Here is a 23,928-nt window from a genome sequence, read left to right on the forward strand (position 1 = left end):
AGAGTTGGAGCATAATGACAAGGAGTGAGTGAGATTGAGAGATTGTTCAAGTATTGTAGAAGTGAGAAGGGACTTTGAGGGAGCAGAGATGGGGCTATTAAAAGAGTTACAAACTTGGTGCCGGGTGCGGTGGCTCACGCCTGTAATCCCAGAACTTTGGGAGGCCGAGGTGGGCGGATCACAAGGTCAAGAGATCGAGATCATCCTGACCAACATGGTGAAATCCCGTCTCTACTAAAAAATACAAAAATTAGCTGGGCATGGTGGCACGCGCCTGTAGTCCCAGCTACTCGGGAGGCTGAGGCAGGAGAATTGCTTGAACCCAGGAGATGGAGATTGCAGTGAGCTGAGACTGCTCCACTGCACTCCAGCCTAGCGCCTGGCGACAGAGTGAGACTCTGTCTCAAAAGAAAAAAAAAGAGTTAGGAACTTGAGGAAGAATCGGAGTCTGTATTTGGGGGAAGGAGTTGAGAGGGGTTATACAGGGAGGTGGCCTCTTGTTGCAGCAGTGAAGCCTTTTCAGTGGGGGAATACTGGGGTTAGATTGTGGGGGTAATGAGGAGAGGGGCAGGGGCAGAAGAAAGGGAGGCTTATTTTGCTGCCTTGTCAGCCTTTCTGTTTCCTTTTGAGATGTCATCTGACCCTATTTGGTGTCCTTAACAGTGTATAAGTCCTGCTTTAGCCAGGAGGTATGCAGCTTGGAGGAGTTGGTAAATAAGGGGGCCATTAGTGACAGGGGTTCCTTTGGCGGAAAGAAATCCTCTCTTGTCAGATGGCAGCATGAGAATGGAGAATGTGATTGGCATATTTGGAGTTGGTGAAAATGTTGACTGGTTTGTCTTTGGAGAGGGTTAGGGCCATGGTGAGAGCTTTAAGTTTTGCCTTTTTGGAGGAGGTCCCTGGGGATAGGGGTTTAGCTTTATTACTCAGTTAAGGGAGACTGTGTACTCAGCAATTTTATGGGAGTTAACTGACTTGGAGGAGGAGCCGTCTATAAATAACTGGTTGTCAGGACTGGAGAGAGGTTTAGGGGAGATATTAGGGAAATGAGCTGTAGATGATTAAGGATTTCAGTACGGTAGTGGTGGGAAAGGAGGAAAATACTGGGAGTAGAGATGCAGGATTGAGGCTGTGCGTGGGCGTCGTGGCTCAGGCCTGTAATCCAAGCACTTTGGAGGCCAAGGCGGGCAGATCACCTGAGGTCGGGAGTTCAAGACCAGCCTGACCAACATGGTGAAACCCCGTCTTTATTAAAAAAAAGAAAAAAAGAGATGCAGGATTGAGGGGAGCACTTTTGGAGAAGTGAAACTCAGTTTTTAAGAAGGCGGGCAGGGAGTAGTTGGATACGAGGAGAAAGTGTGCTCAGTGCTTGGGAGGAGAGGAGATTATGTGGGCTGTGCACTGTGGTATCTTGAGTGAATGTGAGTTTCTTGCTTTCTAAGGCTAGGGTGGCAGCTGCTAGGGCTCTGAGGCAGGTCAGCCACCCTGGAGCGGTGCTGTCTAGTTGTTTAGAGAGGTAAGCTATGGGAGCAAAGGAAGGAGGACTCCCTTTTTGTTGGCCAAGAACACCAAGGGCTATTCCATGGTTTTCAGCTGTGTAGAGAATGAAGGGCCAAGAGATGTCAGGCAAAGATAGAGCAGGAGCAGTTACAAGGGCAGCTTTAAGTTTGTGGAAGCTAGCGATTATGTTGTGAGAAGGATTTGGGGGCTCATTGAGAGGGCCTTAGCTGCTTCATAGAGGGGGTAGGCTAGGAGCACAAAATTGGGAATTCATATTCTGAAGAAACTTGCTCCTAAGAAAGAAAGGATTTCACCTTTAGAAGTGGGTGAGGGCAGGCTCTCTGTGCTGCCTGTGGTGAGGTTATGGTGTAGCAGGAGCGGCCATGGGAAACAGATCTCTCGGACTGAATACAGGAGGAAGGAGTTTATTCAGCCGGGAGCAAGGTGGCATAGTTGCCTAACAGCCAAGCTCCCCTAACAAAGGAAGGTTCCGTCTTTATATAGGCTTATACTTTAGATGTTACACGTGGAAGAATCTTAGGTTTATAGCTTAACATATGAAAAGGGTCTCAGTTTACAGTCTCAGGAATTACATATGAAAAGGGTTTCAGTTTACAGTCTTAGGAATTACATATGAAAAGGATCTTGGTTTACAGTCTCAGGAATTACATATGAAAAGGGCTTCAGTTTACAGTCTTAGGAATGAAAAGGGGAAGTTTACAGTCTTAAAAAAAGGGGAAGTTGATCTGAGATGCCTGGGTCTCCTTCTTCAATGACTTGGGCCCCGGGAGAGAGCTGGACTCCTAAGTACGTCACTGTTGGAGTGGAGAGTTGTGCTTTGGAGGGGGAAACCCAGTATCCTTTACTAGCCAGAAAGTTTAGAAGGGTAATAGTGTGAGTCTGAGAGTTCTCTAGAGAGGGGCTACAGAGGAGGAAGTCGTCCACGTACTGGAGGAGCCGGCTAGGGGAGAAGTCTAGGGAGGTGAGGTTTTAAGCTAGAGCTGTTGAAAGAAATGGGGGCTATCGGCCAGGCACGGTGGCTCACGCCTGTAATCCAAGCACTTTGGAGGCCAAGGCGGGCAGATCACCTGAAGTCGGGAGTTCAAGACCAGCCTGACCAACATGGTGAAACCCCGTCTATAAAAAAAAATAAATAAATAAAATAAAAAAATACAAAATAAAAAAAATAAATGGGGGCTATCTCTAAAGCCTTGGGAGAGGACTGTCCAAGTAAATTGTTGTGACTGGAGGGTTTCAGGGTCAGTCCACATAAAAGCAAAGATATTTTGGGAGTCAGGTGAAGAGGAATGGTAAAAAAGGCATCTTTTAGGTCTATTATAGTGTAATGGGTTGTGTTTGGAGGGATGAGGAAAGGAGCTGATAAGGGTTAGGAAATACCAGATGGATGGGAAGGACCCGCCTGATTGATAGCCCAGAGATCTAGGACTAACCAATATGAGCCATTGGCCTTTGTGACAGGGAATATAGAGGTACTGTATGGAGAATGAGTTGGCCTAAGGTGGGCTTGACAAGAGGAGTGTGTTTACGATAGGTCATAAGCCTTTTAGATGTATTAATGAAATAGGATACTGAGAGACATTAGGAAATTTGGAGGGGTCTTTTAGCTGGATTTTGATGGGATCATGGTGAGCTGCTAGTGAAAGGATAGTGGTATCCTGCACTATTAAATTAACAAGAGAAGCAGGGAGTGCATATTGAGAGGAGGGGTAGAGGACTGGCGGGCGGCAGAGAGAAGTAGGAGAGAATCTGGTTGTGGGAAACAGAAAAAGGTGATGGAAGCTTTGAATTCGGTTAAGAGGTCTCTGCCTAGGTTGGGGGTAAAGCAACGAGGCATGATAAGGAAGGAGTGTGAGAAAACAGTATCAAATAGGGAACAAGTAAGAGGTCTGGTGGTGTGTGGGCACGAGATGAGTTTGTCAGTCCCCACAACTGAGACCTGAGAGGGATGAGTGGGTCCTGAGAATTCAGGCAAAGCCAAGTACGAGGCCACGATATCGATTAAAAAAAAGAGATCAGTTTACCTGCTACTAGTAGAGTTACTCTGGGCTCCAGTGCAGTGATGGCAGATGGGGCCGGGGGCCCTGGGCCTCGTCAGTCTTCCGCGGCTAGGCCGAAGAGCTGCAGGAGCGCGAGCGAGTCTTCACTTTTTGTCTTACTGAATCGGTGGTGGCTCTGCCATGCAGGCTCTTCTGTCTGTGTGTTGAGAGGACAGTCAGACTTCCATTGGCCTGTCTGTTGGCAGACTGGGCAAGGGCTTTTTGGCACTCGTGGGTTAGGACATGCCTGCGCCTAGTGGCCTTCTTTGCTGCACTTAAAACAAGGCTCAGGAGGGCCGCTGCTATGGGGTCTTTTGTCACCTTGGGTACTATGGCTAGGCTGACAGATAGCCGCAGCTAGAAGCTGGTATTTAGCATGATCTTTTTGGGCTTTATCTAATTTACTCTGCTCATCCCTGTTGTTGAAGACTTTGAAAGCCAAGTTAAGGAGGTCTTGTTGTGGGGTTTGAGGGCCATCTTCAGCCTTTTTAAGTTTGCACCGGATGTTGGTGGCAAATTGGCAGATAAAATTGGTACTAAGAACAATAGTTCCACCAGACGCAGTGACTCATGCCTGTAATCCCAGCACTTTGGGAGGCTGAGGCGGGCAGATCACCTGAGGTCAGCAGTTCAAGACCAGCCTGCCCAACATGGCGAAACCCCATCTCTACTAAAAATACCAAAAAAAAAATTAGCCGGGTGTGGTGGCAGGTATCTGTAATCCTAGCTATTCAGGAGGGTGAAGCAGAAGAATAGCTTGAACCGGGGAGGCAGAGGTTGCAGTGAGCTGAGATTGCGCCACTGCACTCCAGCCTGAGCAACAAGAGCGAAACTCGCCTCAAAAAAAAATTAAAAAAAAGAATAATAGTTCCTTCTCAGGAGGCAGGGTTGATGCAAGTATATTTTTGGAGAGCCTCTGTAAGGCAGGAAAGGAATTGGGCAGGATTTTCATCTGCTTTTTGGGAAATTTCTTTCTTTGAGGTTTTTAAAATTGACGGCCTTATGGGCAGCTTTGTTAAAGCCTGCAATAAGGCAAGTAATCATGTGGTTACAGGATGCCCGGCCAGGGTCTGTGGGTTGGTACCCCCAGGAAGGCTTTTCCCGGGGGACGGCAGCGGCTCCTATGGGCTTAGTAGGATCTTGCCAATGAAGATTGTCAGCATGTGCCTGGGCTGGAAGCTACACTCTTCCATTCTCTTCCGGAAGGAGGGTAGACGAGAGGATAATATAGAGATTATGCCAAGTGAGTTTATAAGACTGGGTGAGCTATTTTAATTCTTTGATATAAGTATCGGGATCAGAGGAGAAGGACCCAAGACTTTTTTCAATCTGGGAGAGATGGAGAGGGAGAAGGGGATATGGACACAGAGGATTCCTTCAGCCCCTGCTATCTCCCAGTGCAGAAGCAAGGGAGCTGGTTGCTGGGCATGTTGGGCTCGGGAACAGGTAAGGGGTGGAGACGGGGAGGACTTGGAGTCAGAAATGGGGTGGCTGAAAGGCGGGGAAGGGGTAGGGCTGGAGCGGGGGTATATGCTAGAAGATCATGATGCTCTGGTGGGGGATTATGATGCTGTCAAGGAGGAGGAAAATCGGCGGGGTCAAAGAGGAGTCGTCAGCTGGGGCTGTGGGGAATGTGGCAGGAGACCACTTGTCAGTAGGGCTGTGGGGAGGGAGACAGGGAGAGTCAGGTTTGGAGTGAGCGAGGAGTATTTGCAAAGTAGAACAGGACTGACAGAGGGAAGGACGGCTACAGAGGGTGAAGAAAGCCTGAACATAAGGAATCTCAGACTCATTGTGACGGCAAGAGTTGTCTAAGTTTCTAAGTATATTGAAATTAAAAGTGCCATTTATTGGGAGCCATTGTCTAATTTGTATTGAGGCCAAGTGGTATTACAGAAAAAAAATAAGCCTCTTAGGATGGGCCTTAGAACAGAGGCCGAGAGCATTGAGATTACATAGGAGACACCCAAGGGGATTAGTTTTGGAAGGGGTAGACTGACAGGCACCCACATCGGATAGGAGAGGGAGGTAGAGGAAGAAGAGACTGCCGATTGACAAGGCCTGTCTCTCAGGCCTTGTTCGGAATAGAGGAGGTAGCCGCTGAGTCCCTGAAACGGAGGAACCAGAAGGCTGGAGGCCAGAGGAAGCCCTTGGTCCAGCGCTGGGTCTTTTGGGAAGGCAGAGAGGGTCAGGGGTTCCTGGTAAGCAGCAAGAGTCTCTCTTACTCACCCCAGTGGAGGCTCTGATGGTGGATGAGGTGGCTAGCAATGGGAGAGTCTGGGAGATCCTTGGCAGGTTCTGGAACAGGAGGGTGGCCAGGAGAGAAGTGATAGTGTGCTATAGCTGGCCTGGAGCCAGAACCTGAGCAACGCCATTTTATAAGACAAAGCTGTGTCTCCAAAAATGAGTTGTAATAACTGCCCCATTCTCCTTGCAATAACTGCTGACTTTGGTTTCTGTAAATAAAACTGTTAGTTTGCTCTGGAAAATGTCCACTAGGTGAAGCTGTTTACCTTTTCTTATCAGTAACTGACAGAATTGCTGGCCTTTGCTTATCAGAATACTCGGCCCAAGCTAATTTCATCTTGGCCCCTGTGAACTAGGATCTGTAATTTCCACCGGTACCCAAACAATGTGTAAACTAACGTTTATCTTGACTTCTGTAAATCACTCAGGTAGCAATCAGAGTGACAGTAAGCCCCCGAGCCCTTGGAATGTCCGGAGGCCCCTACCCACCCTGCCCAGGAGGTAATTTATGGAATCCCCTGGCCCTCAGAATGTCTGAATCCCTCCAGCCCCACCCCCGCCCCACACCTTACCCCGGAGATGGTTTGTGGGCATAAAAGGTCCTGTCACCCTCCCTGCGGAGCCGAGGGTTAGAGAGACGTGAGTCCTCCGTGGTAGCCGGCAATAAAGACCCTGCAATTTGGCATACTTTTGTCTTGGTGAATTATTTTAATCTCGCATTCCAATACAGCAATAGAAGAGGAAGGGAGGGATAGAGGGAGAGAAAAAGCACCCTCTAAGGGTGCCCAGCCAGAACCTACTCCATCCAGGATTTCGGCACTAATATGTAAGGTTAGCCGAGAGAAAGGAGAATAGGCCCAAAGTCAGGCAAGCTAGTTTTATTAACCTGCTGGGCTGCCCCATAACAATCAGAGGAGGCAGTCCCGGGTTTACAAAACGAGGGGTTTATGTGGGGTTAGAGGGGCATAAGGGAGTTTCAGGACTGAGACAATCCATCAGCTTGTAATAGGCAGAGATAGTTTGTTAACTTGTGACAGACTTACAAATCATCATCTTAGGACTTTTGTGGTGGCAGTTTTAAAAAAAACAAGATTTTTACAGGTCTGTGTAAAATAGGAATTTACAAATATGGATAACAAACATTTGTTTTCCCTGTCCTCCCTGGAGTTGCCCAAAATGGCTTAATTGTAGCACCTAGATAGGAGTTCCGGAATGCAGCTGCAGAGCAATCAGAGTGCGGGGCGTCAACTTCCCCTAGGGGGTTTTCTGAGGCAGCTTATCCCTAACAAAGAGCAATTTCTAAAGCTGTAACTATGTAGCTAAAATGTACAGCAACATCCATCTCTACCTTATATTATCTCATTTCTATTTATTGTACCTATTAATCCCTTAAAAGACTGTTCTTATTTATTGCTTTTCTTGAAATTTTCAGGTAATCCTTACAGATATGAACTGCTTGATATTCCCATGGATTCAAAGAAGAAAGCGCTGACTTGGCCAGGCCAGGGCGTATATTATGATGTAAGTATCTTTTTAAATGTGTGTTTGAAAGAAAGTAAAAAATATTTTTAGTTAATACATTTATAAAAATCTAGGCTGGGCATGGTGGCACATGCCTGTAATCCCAGCACTTTAGGAAACCAAGGTGGGCAGATTGCTTCAGATCAGGAGTTTGAGACCAGCCTGACCAATGTGGTGAAACTCCGTCTCTACTAAAAAATACAAAAATTAGTCAGGCATGGTGGTGCATGCCTGTAGCCCCAGCTACTTGGGAGGCTGAGGCAGAGAATCGCTTGAACCTGGGAGGTGGTGGTTGCAGTGAGCCAAGATCACACCACTGCACTCAAGCCTGGGCAACAGAGTGAGACTCTATATTTAAAAAAAAAAAAACAAACCTAAAAGATTTTTATTTTCTTTCTGAATGAAAAATTTGAGATTTTGACTATGATTTATACTTTTTAATTTTCTTAGCTGATTTCATGTACTTTTGGTAGTTATGGAACATTCCACAGTTACAGAAAAAAAAAAAAAAGATTGCCCCCAGGAAGATGGTAGGGGAAGGACTGCATGTTCACACTGTGTTCCTCCAAGCCTATTCTCATGACTTATACATCCAGTAGCTCCAAATATGCATAGAGTAAATGGGAGATTTCCTGAAAGATTTACAAGCTATTATTGTTCCAACCATTATTAGCACATTGGTGTCAAGTCTAAAATGAAATAAAACAGTAGCCACCATTTATTGAGAAATTGGTACACAGCTAACTACTCTAAATACAATACATCATTTAACCCTTTCAATAACCTCCTAAGGTTAGCATCATCATTTCCATTTTATAGATAAGGAAACTGTGACTCAGAGTTAGTGACTATGTCATGATCACAGAACTCAGGTTTGTGTGGTTTTAGTCTCTGACTTTAACCTCTGTCCCATAACCCCACATGGATAAAAAGAGAAAATTATAAATCAAGTGGAAAAATATCTAGACATTTGAAAATAATAATAGCTAACACGGTTGGTGAGAAGCAGTGCCAAGTGTTGTCCATATATTATCTATTGTCATCCAGCGATCCATGAGATAGGCAAGTGATAATTTTGGAAGGTTAGAAACATTTGAATTTTACTTGGCAAACCATTATGGCAGGCCCAGCATGTGGTCACCACCATGTCACACAGTCATCTATAAAGTAAGTCATTTCCCATTTGTTTTTTAAAGTTAAATGTCAAGAAGAATTCCTAACAAAGCATCTGCTTTACTGGATCTCTTTCAGTTTTTAAGCATAATTTATATCTAAGCAACCCAGAAATACGAGATGTTATTCTAGAACCCATCCTATCATTACATGTTCTTATAGCCAAAGGCTCCAGATCTGTAGCTAAGTTTCTTCCTAGTCATTAAAATCCTGTTTTCCTCATGTCACATTCCTTGGCAGGCAGCCATCCTGAATAGCTCCCCTCTGCTTGAGTGTAAATCCCAGTGCTTTAACTGAGGTGCAGAGATCCCTCAGGATCTGGCCTTACCTCCATCCTGCAGCCTGGCCCCACCTGCTGGTTCCCAAACAGGTTCATACCATTTCCCTTCCTGGAATGCCCTCCTCCCAAGGCCTCTCTGCCCAACACTTGCTAATTCAAGGCTTAGCTCAATCCTCCCTGTTCCTGCTGTGTAACAAAGAGAACCAGGTTAAAAGTCCTTCCTGGTCGGTCATCTGTTGCCATTTGCTATGTAAGGGATATTAGGTGATTATTTCCTGTTTTTGAGCTTTAATTCATAAAACATATCTGGGTAGTTTCACTAAAATCTGTCCTGTAAATTTCACAAGATATGAGGATCATATGAAAGATTCAAAACCTAGAAAATACTGTAATTTATAAGGCATTATTATTACTCCAGCAGAAGTGATATCTCCCTCTTCTGACTTCTACCACACATACCAGTAACTTTTCACATGGATTTCATATTTTATCAACTAAATTATGAGTTCTTTGAGAACAGAATATGTTATATGTATTTCCCCACAGTGCATTGTACATAAATATTTTTGGCTAATTTATTCAGTTTATTTATTTCTTATTTCTGATGATTAATCCCACTTTCTTTTTTTTTTTTTTTTTTTTTTATTTAAAGACGGGGTTTCACCATGTTGGTCAGGCTGGTCTTGAACTCCCGACCTCAGGTGGTCCGCCTGCCTTGGCCTCCAAAGTGCTTGGATTACAGGCGTGAGCCACCATGCCGGGCAATCCCACTTTCTTAATCTGTGCTAACTGCTCTTAATTTTCAACCTTTCAGATTTTCTTTGCATTTCCCTGGACAAAGAAGTAAAAATAAAATAGATACTGAGCTTCATGGGAGTAACTCATGACTCACCTTTTTTTCTCTAATCTCTGGGATAATACCCTATACTTGTCCTTCCTATTTTTCTGGCCTTTCATCATTTAATTGGGGGAGGTAATCAGAGTCTTTATCTACAATGTTCTATTCTCATTAAAGGAGGATTTTTTTTTTTTAAAGAGACGAGGTCTTATGTTGCCCAGTAACCAGAAAGGGGGAATTGTTAAGTTTAACCTACAGCTGCCTCCTCACATCTTTTAAATTAAGCCTAAAGATTTCTCCGTACAGAATGAACTGTAACCTAACTGGATGCATAAACAGACTGTAACCTACTCTTATGCCAATCACCTAGTTTTGGCCAATCAAAGGCAGCCAACTGTTCAAACTATGTTCAAATAAGACAAACATCAAGTTGTAACCAATCTGGCTCTTTCTGTATCTCAATTCTGTTTCCTATAGGTCACTTTCCTTTTTTGTCCATAAACCTTCTTCCACCATGTGGCAGTGGCAGTCTCTCTGAACCTATTTTGGTTTGGTGACTGCCTGATTTATGAGTTGGTTTTTGTTTACTTAAATGCTCTAAATTCTAAAATATTTTTTAAAAAGACAAACGAAGAAAAGAGATGGCCAGGCACAGTGGCTCATACCTATAATCCTTTTGGGAGGCACTTTGGGAGGACAGGGCAGGTGGATCACTTGAGGTCAGGAGTTCAAGACCAGCCTGACTAACATGACTTAACCCCATCTCTACTAAAAATACAAAAATTAGCTGGGCGTGGTCAGGCATGCCTGTAATCTCAGCTACTCAGGAGGCCGAGGCAGGAGAATCGCATTAACTTGGGAGGTAGAGGCTGCAGTGAACTGAGATTGTGCCATTGTACTCCAACCTGGGTGAGAGTGAGACTCTATCTCAAAAAAAAAAAGAGAGCGAGAGACAGATTCTGTCTCATGCTGTCTTTCTTGGGTCTGTTAATTATTTAACACCAGGCTGGAGTGCAGTGGCTGTTCACAGCTGCGATCGTGACACACCATATCCTCAAACTTCTGGCCTCATGCATTCTCCTGCTTCAGCCTCCTAAGTAGTTGGGACTGCAGGTGTGCACTACCGCATCAGGCTCAGAAGGATTTTTATAGTGGTTACCATACCTATTACCAGAGCAGTGGTCCTCAACCTTGGCTGCACATTAGAATCACCAGGAGTGCAGGCTGCAGCCCACATCAATTAAATCATTCTCTGAGAATGGAACTCATACCAATAATGCCTTGTTTTTAAGGACTTGTCACTTGCATTTCTGGGATAATAGTTTTCTCTCTCCTCCTACTCTACCCAGGGAAGGAGGAGGGACACTACTAACCTGATAAGCAGGTCCAAAAATGCGTCACCTACCTGCAAAACAGAAAACTCCAGGAACCATATGTTAGTACTTTCCATCCAAGCCAGTAAGAAAATACGTATAATATATTGCTGTAACACTTACCAGTTCTGTGACCTGCGTAACATACTTAATCTTTCAATACCTTAGTTTCCTCATATATAAAGCAGGAATAATAATAAAATATATCTGATAATGCCGTCCTGAGAATGAAATGCATACAGAAGCACCCAGCACTGTATTTGTACATCATAAACTCATAATAAATGTTAGCTGCTATCAGTATTGTTATTCCAATGGTTATAATACTTTGCTGACTTAGCAACATAAAGAAATGGGTAACCTTGGAAGGGAGAATATTTCACATAAGAACGTTAACATTTTAAAAATTAAGATCCAGGGCTTCATGTTAACAGAGTGTGTTAAATGTCATTTTTCCCTCCTCCTTTCACATCACATGTGGATGCAGCAGCTGTGCCTTCAGCAGCTACTGAGATCAGGCGCTCCTTTCCTACCCAGACCCCAGAGCTGCCCTAGCTTTGTCTCTTTGGACTGGCCTAGTTTTCCCCACTAGAGTCATTAGTGATCACTGCACTTACCACTCTATTTGGGCCTCTCCTGCTACCCTTCTCTTCCCACTGAGATCTCTTCCCACTGATCATTTCCAACCATTACCAAACCAATCAACGTTCCTTGTTCTTTTACAATTGGCAAACATAAATAGGTTTTATTTTCATTTTGGGACAGAGTCTTGCTCTGTCACCCAGGTTGAAGTGCAGTGGCATGATCTCGGCTCACCACAGCCTCTGCCTTCTGGGTTCAAGTGATTCTCCTGCCTCAGTCTCCGGAGTAGCTGGGCCCACAGGCATGCACTACTATGCCCAGCTAATTTTTGTGTTTTTAGTAGAGACGGGTTCACCATGTTGTCCAGGCTGCTCTCAAACTCTTGGTCTCAAATGATCCTCCCTCCTCGGCCCCCAAAAGTGTTGGGATTACAGGTGTGAGCCACTGCATGCGGCCCATAAATAGGTTTTAATACTTGATTCTTCTGGGCTGTTTATGTCATTGCTTACTCAAGTGGCTGAAGACTTTTGTCCTATTTCTCAAGAACTTGAATGTCTAGCCTTAGTTTTTAGGATATGAGAATAGTGTTTAGGATGAAATCTACCTCGTAATCATTTTTTGATCAGATGAGATATAATCACAAAAGTCAAGTGCCAAAAACCTCCTTACCTTGGACTTTTTGAAATGTTTTTAACAATACCATTTTCAAAGCCTCACTGAGAATAACACAGGGTTCATTACAACCCAGTTTTCTGCAAACCTAAATATTTGAACAGACCCTTGGCTTCCCTTTGAAAGACAGCTCACCGATATCACCCCTTCAAAGGGGAGTAGTTTTTCTTCTTGATCCACCTGCCATCTTTCCAATCTAAAATGCCCATCCCCATCCTAGAGATACTTTCCTCATTTCAGGGACAGTTTTCTCTCCAATGTAGCACCCATATTCCACACCCATCCTTAAGTGGCCTTAATGAATTTGGTGATCTAACTCCTTTAGAAAGGAGTCATCTTACCAAATACCTGGAAGCCCACAGTGCACCTCTCTGTGGACGACACCACCCTGCGCCGCCTCCCACCTGCTCGGTGCCCAGAATGGGAAACAAACTGTCTCTCTCCTCCTCTTCTGTCTCACACCCGCGATGTTCCCGCCATTCCATCTCAGGCAGCACTGTTATCCAACCAGGCGTCCTCTTCTCCCTTCAGCCCTCTCTCTTTCCTAAGCCCTGACTAGATGCTGAAAATAATTCTCTCTGCCAGTCTCTTATTTTCTCCTTCTCTCCATCTCTGTCTCTCTTCATTCCAGATGTAAATTAACAAAGTGCCTCATCATAACCTGTTAGTGTAAAAATGGTGCTAATATAATAGAATTAATTAAAATATGATCTAATTAAGAACCAGTATTCCCAAATGCTGAAGTCTCTCTAAATGGCATTGTGGTCTCCACAGTAAACCTTTTAACCTCCCCTATTTTACCTGGTTAAGCCTCATCATTCAAGACTAAAATAAAACAAAAAATTCTGTTTGCTTTTTTTGTTTCATTTAATATAACCATGTTATTTTCGTGACAATTTATGGAGTTTTGGTGCCTAGCACAATACTCTCAGAACCTTGTACATGGTTTTGCATGTAATAGGCATTCGGTAGATGTTTATTAAATAGGTTATGAGTTACATAGATTATATGAGCTATGCTGGGAATGCAACCACAATTTATACAGTATTATTCCTCTAAGAACATAGTCCAGATTCAAAACAGCTAATATCATTTCTTTGTAGACTGAAGTGTCTGTCTAGAAACTAACATCATAGGAACTAGAATTCCTTTCTGCCTTGGGCTTATCTTCCATATCAGATACAAACTCTACCCTGCCTTTAGTATGTATATTGAGCCAATAAATCCCTTTGGAGTGAATGATTTCTACCACCCCCTCTGACTATCCTCTCAGAATAACATCCCCTTACCATACTGAAAACTGACCAGTTCCCCTCTCAAATGTTTCCTGGTTCTTTAGCCCCTTCTCAAGACATCACAGGCTACAATAAAATTTCACATTGGTTATTTCCTTTCCCATGCCCTTGAATGCACTTCAGTAGGTCTCTGTTGTTAGTTCAACCAGTATAAGACAAAAGATTAATTCAGCCCCATAGAACAGTATTTTTTTAAAAGTCCATCTTGGCCGGGCATGGTGGTTCATGCCTGTAATCCCAGCACTTTGGGAGGCCTAGGCGGGCGAATCACCTGAAGTCAGGAATTCGAGACCAGCCTGGCCAACCATGGTGAAACCCCCATCTCTACTAAAAGTACAAAAACGAGCCAGGCACGATGGCCCACATCTATAGTTCCAGCTACTCGGGAGGCTGAGGCAGGAGAATCGCTTGAACCCGGGAGTTAAGAGGTTGCAGTGAGCCAAGATCATACTACTGGACTCTAGCCTGGGTGACAGAGCGAGACTCTGTCTCAAAAAAAAAAAGTCCTTCTTATTTCCAAGTAAGCTGGCTCTGCAAATAATGAAAAAGATAAGGAGATCAAAGGGGGCTTTCTTTCTCCCTGAATAAGTAAGCCATATATTTTTTAAAGGTTTATAGGGGTAGCAGTGCCTTTTAACATGAGTATTCTATATGTAAAATAGGAATCACTCCAATCTCACAGGGTTGCTATGAATAGCATAATCCTGAGACCCAGGAATTTTAGAAGGCCCCCTACTTTAGAGGGCCCAGTTCTGGCCTTCCTCTGGCTGTGGCCCTTCGTGTGGAGCAAGAGGATATGTTCATCTGGAGCCCATGCTCCCCTGTCTCCCTCCCCTGACCATGATCTCAAACCACAAATTCCCTTACCAAATGGCTTTGAACCCAATCCTAGGCCCTTCTTTGGGTTTCTTCCTCAAGTCCATCCTCCCAAGCGTTGACAGTGCTGCGAAGCTGGTATATCCCTCATGGCCAAAGGAGTGGCCAAGACATGACTGCATGCCTGTTTGCTAGAAGTGGGGTGATGGGTAAATGGAGTGGGTAAAGAAAGCAGTCAGGGTGCTGAGGCTGGGGGCCAGCAGCTGGCTCTTCCTGAGCCACCCTGTTCCAGTGAAGAACTCAAAGTAGTCCAAGAAGTCCAAATTTGAACCTGGTCTTCCAGGTTGTTCCAAAGATATTTTGTCAAATCAGGTGAATGAAACATATTTTATTTAGCATTTATTTACTTGATTTCTAAACTAAACTATTTAGACAAATGGAATATGGACTTCCTTTGGTACTTTCATCCCAGTCCCTGCAAGTGTTAGGGGTGGGCCTGGCTGTGGGGGTGCCCAGCGTAATGTCCAAGAAATGCTAGTTCTACATTTACCACCACTATCCATACTTCTGCTCCTGCCATTCCTTTGGCCGTCACATCTCTGCACGTCATTCAAGGCCCAGTTTCTGCGTATAACATGACATGCCCTCTTGTCTCCTCCCTCCCTCCCTGTTTCCTAGCTCCACTTCCCCATTCAGCTGGATTCAATCTCTCCCTCCTTTGAACTTCCTTTTTTTTTTTTAAATTGTACTTTAGGTTCTGGGGTACATGTGCAGATCATGCAGTGTTGTTGCATAGGTACTTACATGGAAAGGTGGTTTGCTGCCTCCATCCCCCCATCACCTAATCTGGCATTTCTCTTCATGTTATCCTTCCCCAACCTCCCCATCTCCTTTATCTCCTTTGAACTTTCAAATAATTTTGTCTCATGTTCAAGCACAGTAGCTCATGTCTATAATCCTAATGCTTGAGAGGCTGAAGTAAGAGGATCACTTGAGGTCCAGAGTTTAAGACCCGCCTGGACAACATGATGAGACCCTCTGTCTACAAAAGGTATTTTTTAAAGAAAACACCAGGAGTGGTGGTGCAGGCCTGTAGTCCTGGCTGTCAAGGAGTCTGAGGCCAGAGGATCACTTGAACCCAGGGGTTAGAGGTTTCAGTGAGCTATGATTGTGCTACTCCACTCTAGCCTGGGTGGCAGAGTGAGAACCTGTCTCGAGAGAGAAAAAAAAAGTGTCTTTACTTCTTTTATGATGAAGGATTACTTTTTAAAAATCTTCTTGTCATTTGTGTTTCAAGCTTTATCTCCCCTACTAGCCAATATGTTCCTGGATGACAAGATTTGTTTCGGATCCCTGCTTGTTTCCAGACACTACTGTGCACATACTGGTGCTCAGTAAATATTAAGTATCACACATAAGAGAGATACTGAGAAAAGGTGAATTTCTAAGTAACCAGAAAGACTGCAATGAAACTCATTTACTCACTCATGTTTACATGCATAGCCCTTTTGAAAATATAAAATAAAACTCTATAGTTATTTCTGAAGAATGAAAGTTTTATTTGAATTTGAATGATTTAAACTTCATTGGAAATTCATAAAAGACATCAAATGGTTTCATTTCAGGCATGGAAGGAAAAGTAGAAGGCACACAATTTTGACTAAACTTAGCCAAAAAAGCAGCTCAGAGCCCTTTGTATTTCTAATGAAATTTCACTGGAGGTAGAGTATTCAGGGACATTTCTCCAATACACATTATCAAAGTCCCTGCTAAGGCAAAAGACTTTAGAAAAGACCTTACCATTTATTTGATAGAATATTTTGTTTAACTCTGCATATGGTTCCAATTATAGCAAATAGTAATTAACTAGTAATTAATGCCGGAAAAAAACAGTATCTGATTTCAGCCTGGAATTTCCTTTGCCTCTTTCCTGCTGTGATGATGAATCAGCTCTTATTCTACTAGATGACATTAACAGCGGTAATTTTTATGCTCATATTTTAGTTTCCTAGAGGTGTTGAGAAAAATAAGCCAGTATTCTACCCAAAACCTCCAAAAACCTTCGCTCCTAACACTTCTTTAAATTCGTGGGACCCTATTTGCTCTGCAAAAGAAGCCAACATACAGAGAAATCTGGAGCGGTCCCACTGGCTCACTTCATACACTCATGATTTTATAGGTATGAGTTCACTTTCATACAAGTGAAAATTAGAACAAAATTGTAATATTTAACAAATGCTATGACAGGCTTTTATCTTCTCATATTTTTGCCTGTTTGTCAATCTAAGTATTTAAATCCTAAGTAATAGGAATTAAGGTGGGTGCTAAATTTTTCTTCATGGGTAGCTGGGAGGTAATGTTGTTTTTCATTTTATTGGTTCTAATTGTATTACAAAGGGAATGGGTAAGTTTTCCTATAAAGGATAACTTCAGTGCCTTTTTTCTTTTACCGTAACAAAATAATAAGATGATGTTTCATTTAAGGTCTGGGGCCCATGGACCCCCTTGAATTGGATGATTACCATGAAAAGGTGGTAGCAGAGTTATCAGGACAGATAGGATTTGACCCAGAGCCTGTAAGTAATTGCAGTCAACTCTCAGTTATTTGTGGGGAGAGCACTGGGCTTCTTGCTTTGCCACTTTTTGTGTCATGGGTATGGGCAACCAAACTAGCAAAGGGAAATTTTAACTCATTTTAGAAGTGAATTCTGAGCTGATTTGAACTGGTTTGAATACCTTGTCTGCTATTTGGAAAAACAAGCAAGATTTATTTTCTTCTTCAGAGTGCCCTTTTTTTTTAACAGATTTTCTAGTATGCTACTTTTGCTGAAATAACTTACAAAAGAAGCAGTTCACAAAAGAATTTAACTAATTTAATGAGATCTGTGTGTGTGTGTGTGTGTATTTTTTTTTTTTTTTTTTTTTGAGACAGAGTCTTGCTCTGTTGCCAGGCTGGAGTGCAGTGGTGCAATCTCAGCTCACTGCAACCTCTGCCTCCTGGGTTCAAGCAAGTCTCGTGCCTCAGCCTCCCTCATAGCTGGGATTACAGGCACGTAACACTGCATCCAGCTAATTTTTGTGTCTTTAGTAGAGACAGGGTTCCACCATGTTGGCGTTGGCCAGGATGGTCTTGATCTTCTGACCTCGTGATCCACCTGCCTCGGTCTCCCAAAGTGCTGAGATTACAGGCGTGAGCCACCCCGCCAGGCCCTTTGCATATTTATATATCTTGTACATTACCATGGCTTTTGAAGAGATAAAGGCTTCCTCCTGATAGTCATAATAATTGAGAGCTGCCTGAATTACAATTAAAAACCAATATATTCTCTGTAGATATCAATAGAGAATTTTAAATTGATTATGTGAAATGACCTGGAAGAAATAAGCCCTTTAATGAGCAAAGGTATAATCTGTTGGCTTAATTATGTAAATGACCTAATAGTTTGCATATGTGTTGTTTTATTTGCGGCCTAAATTTTATTCTCTATGACTACAAATTTTGAAAACAAAATTAACATTTTAAAAAGATGTAAATTGTGAAAAACACATGGAAAACCAACTGCAAGATTATTTCAATTTGAACACTTTAAAAACTGAGCTGGGCCAGGTATGGTGGCTCACACCTGTAATCCTAGCACTTTGGGAGACTGAGGCGGGTGGATCACCTGAGGTCAGGAGTTTGAGACCAGCCTGGTCTCACCAACGTGGTGAGACCCCCATCTCTACTAAAAATACAAAAATTAGCCAGGCGTGATGGTGGGAGCCTGTAATCCTAGCTACTCAGGAAGCTGAGGCAGGAGAATTGCTTGAACCCAGGGGAGTGGGGTGGAGGTTGCAGTGAGCCAAGATGGCGCCACTTCACTCCAGCCTGGGCTTAAGAGCAGAACTCCCTCTGGGGGTGGTGGGAACTGAAGGCCAGATGAGGTGGCTCACGCCTATAATCCCAGCACTTCAGGAGGCTGAAGCGGTTGGATCACCTGAGGTCAGGAGTCTAAGACCAGCCTGGCCAACGTGGTGAAACCCTGTGTCTACTAAAAATACAAAAATTAGCCAGGTGTGGTGGTGCATGCCTGTGGTCCCAGCTACTCAGGAGGCTAAGTGGGGACAATCGCTGGAACCTGGGAGACGGAGGTTGCAGCGAGCTGAGGTTGTGCCACTGCACTCCAGCCTAGGTGACACAGCGAGACTCCGTCTCAAAAAAAAAACAAAAATAAAAAAAGTAAAAACTGAGCTGAACATACTTATTTTACATTAGCTTCATCATTTCCTAAGGTGATGTAAAATCATAACACCAGGAGCAGTTTTATAGACTGTGCTTTATAATTCACTAAAGGATTTTTATTGATTTTTATGTTTAACTTGGCAATGAACATTCTCTAAGGATAGAAAATATTATATGGGCCGGGTGCAGTGGCTCACGCCTGTAATCCCAGCACTTTGGGAGGCCAAGGTGGATGGATCACCTGAGGTCAGGAGTTGGAGACCAGCCTGGCCAACATGGTGAAACCCCATCTCTAAAAAAAAAAAAGAGAAAATATTATATGAACACATGACACATGTTGTCAGATGTGTTCAACAACTGTCCAGATTTCCAGAGATTTGACCCTGTATGGTATGTACAAAATACATATTTCATTATATACAAGATGTTTGCCAAATATATACAAAATCATTGTGCAAGCAAATCAACTCTTAAATATTTATGAATAACAAGATTAAATATACCTAAGCTAATTGGAAGTTTAAAAGAAAGCTTTAGTGAATCTTGCTGGTTTCTGACTAAATCATAAAGAACAGACTGGGAAAACATGTTTTAGTGGTGATTAAAAAATGTATGAAATATTTTATTGTAGTACTGTAAAATAAAAGCACTAAAAACTGCTTCTTGCACACAGGAATATATATGATACTACTGGTCAAAGAACAGTATGATAATTTTTATGACAAATTTAATGAAGCACGTCAAAGAGCTGGAGTTTTTTCTTTTTATCATAGTATTTACTCAAACTTGATTACTCAAACTGTAACAAATTTGTTACCTCAGTATGGAAATTCTCCGACTGTGAACACATTAGCTTCCCAAAGAATGTTCCTAAGTCCATTTTCTTATCCAAGCTACGGTGATTATTTTCTCACCACTCTCATTTGTGTTATCTCTGCTGTCAATTCTATCATCATTATACATACATTCTTTTGTAGTTTTTTTACTTTAACATATTATTATAAAATGTTTGAAAGACACAGAAAAGTAAAAATAATTTTATAATTAACACCCATATACTCATCACCTAGATTCTACCACTAACATTTTACTATGCTTGTTTTATAACATAATCTATCCAACTTTCCATCTCTCTAACCATCCATCAGTCTTTCCATCCCTCTATCCATCCTCCAGGAATAATAAAAATATATCATTTGTATGCATTTTAGATTAAATTGCAGACATTAGTATACTTCACTCCTAAACATTCAGCATGTATATATATGATCAACCAGAGTTCAATATTTGTTTGCATTTTTTTTCTTTAAGGTGAAATGAAGTTCAATGCAATTGCACAAATCTTAAGTGTACATTCACTGAGTTTTGACATATACCTTTGTAACCCAAACCCTATCAACACATAGATTATCATTCCAGAAAGTTCTCTCCTCACGCCCCTTCCCAGTCAACTCCATCCTCCTCCTACCACCCAGCATGTATCTATTAATAGCACAGTAAATACACTCACTACTTTTGCAGTTATCAGACATAATCAAGTTCATATTTATAAAACAACTTAAAAAGAAGCACAGACATGACACCTCAGACCAGCGTTTCTCAAACCATAGTAAGTCTCCAGCCTCACCATCACCTGAGATGCTTGTTGAAAATTGAGCTTCCTATCGCCCACTAGAAACCTTCTGACTCACAATCTTGGAGGGTCTTAGGAGCTTAGAAATTTCATGCCAGCTCTAAAGATGATTCTGATTCAGCCAAGGTTTAAGGGCACTGGCTTTGGCCTAAGAAAGGAGACTTTGGCTGAGATTAAATAACTGCACACACTGCTAATGTCATCTGTTAGTGATGGACACAAGTTTTATTCCAGTGATTCCTTTATATCTTTGAAATTTAAAAGCAGAGTTGCCACATAGAAGAGTTCTGTATGGCCAAATAAAAAACATGCCCTTTTCACATTTGCTAAAACCAGTAAAGGAGGAAAATGTATTTGGACCCAAATTTCTTTAAATTAATATCAAAGAGTGTTTAAATTAACATCTTTAAATTCATATCAAAGAGTGTTGCAATGTACACTTCTACACCCATCTTAGGTGTACTCAGACAGCGAAAATGGGTATGACTTTTGACCTACCATTTCTGGCAATATCCCTGATTAATGTTTTTCTCCTTTTTATCCCACAACTACAGCAAGAAAAATTCCATCCTGTCTTAAAACCTCCCAGACCCTTGGAAGGACGAATTGCCCGATTGATTCAGAACCGGCGTTCTCTGGAGGCTGTTGTCCAGGAAAGACCACGTTCTTGTCCAGATTGTACCCCTAGAGTTTTGTGTAACTTTCATACCTTTGTACCCAGTTATAAAGAAATGATGGCACTTAGTGATAACACACCAGCCGGTATGACCCAAAAAAACCAGGATATTGAAGAGAAGATTATAGAAGAACAGAGCTTGTTGTCTGCCTATGAATTCCCATCTTTTTACCCAACAAAAGATCTGACTAGCACTTATGATATAAAGCCATTTCCGAAAATCACAGATACTAAAAACACAGAAGATTTATACTGGAGACAGCTGTCATTAAAAACCCATCCCACACCTTACTGTAAACCAAACCACTGGATTCACTATGAAAATCTTAAATCTCCCCTACGTGATCAGTATAATATGGGTCCAAACCCTATTAGCCTTAGTAAACCTAGTATTTTACAAAATAAACGAGACACAGAAGCTTTCACTTTAGAACATTTTTTAAGTAAGCCAGAAGAGTTGGTCTTGAACATGGAAAACAACGAAGAAACAAGACCTATTCTTGGTTGGATTCCTAGAGCTGGAGTGGCCAAGCCTCAGACCAACCTGCTGGAGCTTAAGAACTCTTTTTCAAAAACTGGTGCACACAAGCGTTTCCATAAATCAATTCTAGAAGAACATAAAGACCTCAAGGAGAAGGAACATTCAGGGATGAAACCCCAATTCTATGGCCATAATTCCTATTATTTCTATAATTGACATACTCATTCTTCCCTTCAAAATCCAGCCACTTGCAAAAAACTAAAAAATATAACAGAATTTCCTTCATATTGCTGGATTCTGTTTTCTAGATTAAGCCACAAGGACCTTGTTAATGAGGTTTATGTTTTCAGGAATTGAAGTTAGTATCTGGTTAGAGGAACCCAGAAAAGGTGATGTTCTGACTTCTTGAAAAGTTTAACAATTTGGCAATAAAATATTAGAACTAGAAAAATATATAGTCTTTAATCTCTCATCTTCAGATTATACTCCAAGGAAATTTTCCAAAATCATAAAAAGCAATGCGTACAACAAAGTTTACATCATTGTTTCACCAAAACAAATGAAAAGCTGGAAAGAAATGATCAATAATTAATGACCATACAAATTATAGTATCGTAATAAAATAAATATGAGAACACTGTCTGTTTATGTAAATTTTTGTACATAATAGCATTAGGTAGAAAGGACAAAACTCAAACACCCAGTTAATTGAGGGATGGACAGTGTTACAATCTATATTATCTTAAAAGTATGTGGACTTTGTTCCTTTATGTAAACATGTAAAGAAAATAAGTCAGTGAAAAGATGAAGCCAAAACTCTCCACATGTACAAATTACAAACTGAATTGTTTCCTTACTTTTAACCTTCTGACTAAGAAGCATAACTATTTCTTTCATGCAGATAAAATTGTTTTACTGAAGATCTAGCAATGGCGTTAATTAGCAACTGGTGAGTTCTACTTATAGCAAGAAAGGATGGCTTGGTATCACTTATTATAGAGCCCCAAATCTTCATATCTGGAGTGTGTTCTCTAAGAGTTTGGCTAACTCCCACATGCAAGTCAATTCATTTAATGTGCCAAGAGGTATATTTTAAACATGGTATATCGTGGAAGTTCATGAGGAACTTAAGTATTTTGTGAATATTTATTTTAATTTTATGACCAACATATCACTTGGTTATAACCTCTTTAAAACTATTCTGGACTAAAGTTAGAGAATTGTTTTCCAAACTGCATTCTGCACAGCACTAGTTATATTAAGTATGACAGGAGGTAAAAGTTTACATGGTGAAATAACACTAGAGAAATCAGAGCAACAATATCAGTTATGTGACTTGATCAGTGGGTTCTCTTTAACCTTAATATGTAATGCAATTCGGAATGTCTGAGGTGAGGGAGATATACTGTACACACTTTTTATCATAGAGTAGATCATTGGACTGGAATTCCAAATAATAAACTTTGGAAAATGCAACTCTCCAGTATAAAAATTTGAGGTTTTGATTGCACTCATAGAGTTTTGTGTAATTTTCATAGCCTTGTACCCAGTTTCCCTAGGTTACATGGAAACTAGTTAGAAATTACATTCTAAACGTGGTATTCACTCTGTCTACCTCCATGCAAGGGTGGTGCAGCCTTCTCTTTAGACATGGTCATAGTCATGCTCCTCAACTAAGAGGAGGTCAGCCTTTCCCTTAACTCTGCTGATTGTGAAAGCTAATGAATCTGCCCTTATTTGATGACAGAGAATGCCAAACTCCAAGCATGCTCAATTTTTTTTGTTTTTTTTTTTGTTTTTTTAACAAAATAGGTTAGTTTACTAATTTTCTTTTTTGAGTTGGAGTCTCGCACTGTCACTCCAGCTGGAGTGACTGTCTCTTCATCTTCCCATTACTGTCAATAACAACTCTTTATCCACAATTTCCTTAGTTTAAAAAAAAAAACTTCCTGTTTTCTATTCTTCTCATGAAAATAAATTTAAAATGGCTTCAATCCATTCTCTTGGCTAACTGACTTAATTGGCACATCTATATGATCTGCAGTATCAGCACGTGAAACCTCATCAGTCAACTCCTTTATGAACAGAGACTAGTAACTTCTGATGATACAACAGTTACCCACTTAAGGACAACATTGTCCTTAGAGGGGTATGAGGGGCAATATCAGGACCTGGCTTCATAAGGATATGCTGAATTTTCAACGTGTTGCTAAGCTTGGTCTTTAAAAACTTTCAATAGTTTGCCAATGAGCCTACTTGAGTACACCCAAAATGCTCACTATCTTTGTCCCCTCCAAAAAGCACAAAAGGTCTTGAATTGGTGATTTCGGTTCTGTTTTATAGGAAGACTGTGGTTGTAGTGTGTGAAATTAGAGGGGAACTGGAAGTCAGGATACAGTTCAAAAACAATAAAAATACTCCAGTCATACAGGAAGATGGAGGATTGGAGCAGAAATAATAAGACCAGTGGTTTGGAAGTGATCTAAGATAAAGGTTTCCTTGTATCTATTACTTAAGTTGCAGGATGGGAAAAAGGATCCCAGAATGTAAGCTCCACCAGAA

The 23,928-nt window shown here is 41.8% G+C and overlaps 1 protein-coding gene across 7 annotated transcripts in view; it reads left to right on the top strand.

Moving 5' to 3' along the window:
* The window catches only part of SPMIP4 (sperm microtubule inner protein 4), a 55,723-nt gene extending 33,717 nt beyond the window's left edge, over positions 1-22,006 (top strand). For 6 of the 7 annotated variants that reach the window (XM_012447828.2, XM_012447832.2, XM_012447831.2 and 3 more), the window contains 4 exons: positions 7,237-7,325; positions 16,359-16,533; positions 16,839-16,930; positions 20,764-22,006. In XM_012447828.2, coding sequence (XP_012303251.2) covers positions 7,237-7,325; positions 16,359-16,533; positions 16,839-16,930; positions 20,764-21,582 — 1,175 coding nt within the window. In that variant the 3' untranslated portion in view covers positions 21,583-22,006. The remainder of the gene's footprint in view (positions 1-7,236; positions 7,326-16,358; positions 16,534-16,838; positions 16,931-20,763) is intronic. The other variant, XM_012447834.2, reaches the window with a different exon arrangement.
* The last annotated feature ends 1,922 nt before the right edge of the window (positions 22,007-23,928 follow it).

The sequence above is a fragment of the Aotus nancymaae genome, unplaced genomic scaffold, assembly GCF_030222135.1.
Source record: "Aotus nancymaae isolate 86718 unplaced genomic scaffold, 86718_ANA_hifiasm-v0.15.2.pri h1tg000025l, whole genome shotgun sequence".
NCBI classification, from domain to species: Eukaryota; Metazoa; Chordata; class Mammalia; order Primates; family Aotidae; genus Aotus; species Aotus nancymaae.